Source organism: Echinops telfairi, unplaced genomic scaffold (genome assembly GCF_000313985.2).
Source record: "Echinops telfairi isolate 266 unplaced genomic scaffold, ASM31398v2 ScPeMD7_36;HRSCAF=134, whole genome shotgun sequence".
Lineage (NCBI taxonomy): Eukaryota > Metazoa > Chordata > Mammalia > Afrosoricida > Tenrecidae > Echinops > Echinops telfairi.
The window spans coordinates 368,817-373,437 of record NW_022103934.1 but is presented as its reverse complement, the minus strand read 5'-3'; the positions used below and the strand labels follow the sequence as shown (position 1 = coordinate 373,437).

Genomic DNA, 4,621 nt, shown 5'->3' with positions numbered 1-4,621 from the left:
GGCAGTCAGGCATGGAGCACCATTCGGCTGTCCCTCCAGGAAACCTTCCCTGACCAAATGTCTGCCTGGTCCATCGGGCCCCAAATCCCCAGCACTGACTCCATTTCACCCTGAATGCTTGCTGGGTGACTAAAACGGATGGTTGGAAGGGGTGACCCCTAAGCCCCACTTCTAAAACCACCTCTGAAACCAGGAGCCCCATCCCCACTGTGGAAAGGAGGCCTTGGATCGGAGGAAATGAGCCCCAAACCCAGGAAATGACGGACAGCGGGGAGTCTGGCACTGACTGCTTTATTTCAGGGCTGATCACTTCTAGCTGTTCCCTGCCGTCCTGCCCCTCCCTCCCCGGTGGGCCACAGGCATTGCAAGCGGGTGGGAAGTCCAGTTAAAGCGGGCTGGGGAGCTGGGCAAGGAGGCTGTGGTGGGCCCTGCTGTAGCTTCTGCTGGGCTTGCTGTGCCTCCCTGGGGATGTCAGCAAGGAGCCTGCCCAAAAGGGCCCCCAGCTCCCACAGGCAGGGAGGCCCAGGGTTGGGGAGTAGGGAGCCAGACAAAGGTGTTTGAGGCCAGTGTGGCCAGTTAAGTCCCTTAACCTCAGCAACCACACAACCCCATCCTGACTGACACACACACACACACACACACACTCACTCACTCACTCACTCCCACACTCATGGACACCCACACCCATGCCCGCATCCATAGGGGGCTGGTGGGATGACTCTGGACCCACACCCTGGACCCCTGGAATGTCTCTGGTTTGGCACCCAGTGGGTGGGCATGAGGGGCGGGTCCTCTGTGCTGTTATTGGTTGGCTGCCTCACAGGCATCTATCCAGTCGCTATAAACATCCACCGGCTCTGAGAGATCTGAGTGACTGAGGTCAAGGGCATCTGATGGCATTGGACTAGCTGCCCACCCACTCTGTTAGCCCAACCCCCACCCCTCAGGGGTCATAGGGGAGGAGGATGCCCATGGGCGGACTTGGCATGGGAATCCAGTGTGCCCTGGACCGGGCTGCCCTGTGTGGGCACCCCCCTTGCGCCCCCTCCCCACTCTGCGCCCTGAGGACTGGTTTCCAAGGATACAGGTGATAGGAGTCTGGAATTCCTCGAGGCACACAGTACAGGAGATGACTCCGGTGTTGCGGGCACGGTCCCTGCAAGGGGAGGAGGTGAAAACTGGGTGAGCAAAGAGCCCTGTGTCTGATGACCACCCCTAGCCCTTCCCACCCACTCCCACTGGGGCCACAGGGTCACTCGGTCCCCAGATGGCAAACAGCCTGGAGCCCGGGGAAGGCTACTTCCTGACCAACGGGAGGCCCAGGTGCTCTGTGCCGTTGACCACTCACATTTTCACGTCACAGGACTTCTCGTGGTTGCAGAAGGGGCAGGTGAACTGGGTCTCTAGGGTGCCTGTCATCTTCTTCTTGGGAGGCGGCTTCCGTTTTGACTTTCTGCGGCCCATGACTCCTGGAAGGTGGACCTGTGGGAAGGAGTCACCGATCTGTGGGAGTGATTCTCACAGTAGCCCCAGCCTTGAAGCTCTGGAAGGAGGCTGGGAAGGGGGGAGGCCTGACAGTGGCCCTGATGGTCCCTGAGCCTGAGGGACCAGCGGCTAGTCCTCAGGGAGGCGGACAATCACAGCGCACTAGGGAAGGAGAAGCTGCAAAGTTCTAGCCTACCCCGTGCCCCCACCCCCTTGCCCTTATTCTGTGACCCTGGGCAAGTACCTTAAGCTGTCTGTGCCTCAACTTTCTCATCTATAAAACAGACACGAGACTGCATGTTATCTTAGAGGGGCTTGTGAAGGGGACATGAACAAAGGTGTAGGTCTGTCCCACCTGCTGCTGCATCTACACCAGGAGGCCACTGAATGAGTGAGTGGCTCTGAATGGCTAGGAGTGCAGGGCTAGACAGAGCCTCAGTGTCCAGGAGCTGAGGCTGTTATTCAGCCTGTTCTTAAGTGGTGTTGTGGGTTAGATATTGTCAGTGCACCAGACCCACCAGCTGGCTGGTGGGAGAAAGATGAGGCTGCCTGCTCCGGTAAAGCTTTACAGTCTCGGAAACCCACCGATCCACTCCCAGCCAGCCTAGTGCTGGTTCTAGAAGAAAAAAGACCAGCGTTTCATTCATATTGCTTGATCGCGCCTTATAGAACACCCGCTCCTTTTTACTGAGGATGCTTCCAGGTCACTGAGAATGCAGAGAGCAGAAGAGAATCAAGAAACAAAACGCCATTTACAGTAGCCACCCAGAAGATGGAATATCCACTAATAGACCTAACCAGAGAAACAAAGCACTCCCACAAAGAAAACTACAGAACACCCGGACAAGTAACTAAGAGACCAACACACATGGAAGAATATTCCATGTTCACGGATAGGATTTCACATTGTGAAAATGTCAAATACTACCTACAGTATTCTATAAAGATGATAGTCCCGATCCAGATTCCAGCATCATTCTTTAACGAGATGGAAAAACGGATCACTAACTTTATATGGAAAAGGAGACCCAGGATAAACAAAGCTCTACTAAAGAACAACAAAGGAGAAGCCTCTCACTTCCCACCCTCAAAACCTACTACATAGAAGAGAGATTCCACAGGTCCCCAAGACCAACCACTTGGGGCCTTCTTTTGCTATGGAAGAATGTCTAGGCTCCCTTCAAGGGCAATTTGCTAACTTGTGCCGCGGATCCCATCTCCTCTCTCTCTTGCAACATCCAATACTCTATTGGATTATTACCAAATATACTGTTATCCTCTTCCATCATAAAAAACAACCAGTCACCCAAACTCTTCAGCCTATTCCCACTCCCACACTGCTTCTCTGCCTGCTTTTCTAATATTGGGCTTGCTGTACTCCCATCTGCTCCTTTTCCTCTCTCTCCATTCCTCCCTGCCCACTCGCTAAGGTCACCGGGCTGCTGACCCCAACAGGGAGTCCTCCTTAAGAGGCAGCCCTTGCTCCCTGCCGCTGCTGCTCAGAAAACCGCTTACACTTGGCCCTTTCTCTGGCTTAACCGCTGCAGCCCTCAGGACCACGCACTCCCCACCTCCATTTCTTTCCATCCCTGCCACGTCTTCCCCACATACTGGATTGAGAAGCAGGCCTGGGGGCACAACCTCCAGGGCCTGACATGGAGGGCTCTGTTTAATGTCTAACGAAGGCTTCATTGTAATACGTCCCAAACCTAAATCAATACACCTCCTGCTGTCAACTCAATTCTAACTCATGGTGACCCTAACGGACAGTCGAGTTGCCCTATATGGTTGCCAAGGCTGTCAATCTTTATGGACCCTCTGGTTTGAAGCAAGGTTCCTTGTGTCAACTCAACCTGCTCTCCCAAAGTCTTCCCCATCTCGGGTGATGGCAACTCCATCATCCTAGGCACTCAGACCCCAAACTGGACTTGTCCTCATTTTTTTTTCCCTTCCTATACTTCTGAGCATGGAGCACTGGTGGTGAGTGGTTACGAACTGGGCTGAGAACTGCAAGGTCAGCAGTCTGAAACCGCCAGCCACTGCTCGGGAGAAAGCTAGACGCTTTCTACTCCCACAAAGGGTTACTGGCTCAGAAACCCACAGGGCAGTCCTGCCTTGTCCTTCGAGGGTCGCTATGAGACAGAATCGATGGGATGGCACGAGAGGTTGGCATCTCTTGTCTTACCCTGCTGCTGATGAACGCAGCTCGGATCTGACTACTTCTCACCCCCTGGGCTGACGGAGTCATTCACAGTCGCCGCTGGCTCCTATCATCACAGTGGCCTCTCCACTGGTCTCCTTCCATCTCTGTCCCCTGCCAGCATCCTCTCCATGTAGATCCCAGGAGAGCAGGGCCCTGGGGGCTCTGCTTTTTCAATCAGAGCTTGGAACGGCTCCGGGCACAGAACTAACACTCAATAAATAACAAAAGAATGAACCAGTGGCAGAGCTTGCCTATTCTAAACTGTAGCCATGCTGCCATGAACAAGGCAGGGAAGGAGTCTCACTCTTGTGCTACGCACTGAAGTGCTGGCGGAGAAAGACGGATACTTAAGCAGCAAACTAGTAATGTGAATGATTTCAACGACTGGTAAGTGTTGAGGTTAAAAGGGAGCCCTGGTGATGCTGTGGGATAAACAATGGGTGAGTCACTGCAGGGTGGGCTGTTCAAACCTAGGAAGCGTTACCAAGAGAGATGAGGTGGGCTGCTGCCATAAAGACCCCCTTGTAGCGTCATTATGGGTTGGAATAAGCTGGTTTGGGTTTGGGAGTGTTAAGTTTTAAGTGGTCAGGGAAACAGGGCTAAATGAATGCTTCTGAAGGGAGGTTATTCCAGATGACGGTGATGAGGGAGGGGCACCCCTATGTCCTTTAAGCTGGGTCTGGATGAGGGGACAAGGCAGCCCAGGCAGAGGGAATGGCAAGTATCAAAACCCAACGGCAGAGTAAGCCTTTTCTAGAAAAAGAAAACAATATACGGCTGAAGTGAGTCATGGAGAGATGCCATTGGGGCGGGAAGCAGCAGCTAGAACCCAGACTGTAGGGGCTGGTCCCAGCTCCAACTACATGGACAGCCGCCCCTCCCTCCAGAAGAATTTACTTCAGAGGACAGCACTGAAGCTACAGCTCAGGGAGA

General features: G+C 53.7%; 1 protein-coding gene across 2 annotated transcripts in view; it reads right to left on the bottom strand.

The window, feature by feature from the left end:
• Window positions 1-275: 275 nt before the first annotated feature.
• The window catches only part of ELOF1 (elongation factor 1), a 6,996-nt gene continuing 2,650 nt past the window's right edge, over window positions 276-4,621 (bottom strand). For both annotated transcript variants that reach the window (XM_004716783.2, XM_045290349.1), the window contains exons 2-4: window positions 1,349-1,482; window positions 1,086-1,156; window positions 276-866 (exon numbers count right to left, since the gene is read on the bottom strand). In XM_004716783.2, coding sequence (XP_004716840.1) covers window positions 802-866; window positions 1,086-1,156; window positions 1,349-1,464 — 252 coding nt within the window. In that variant the 5' untranslated portion in view covers window positions 1,465-1,482 and the 3' untranslated portion in view covers window positions 276-801. The remainder of the gene's footprint in view (window positions 867-1,085; window positions 1,157-1,348; window positions 1,483-4,621) is intronic.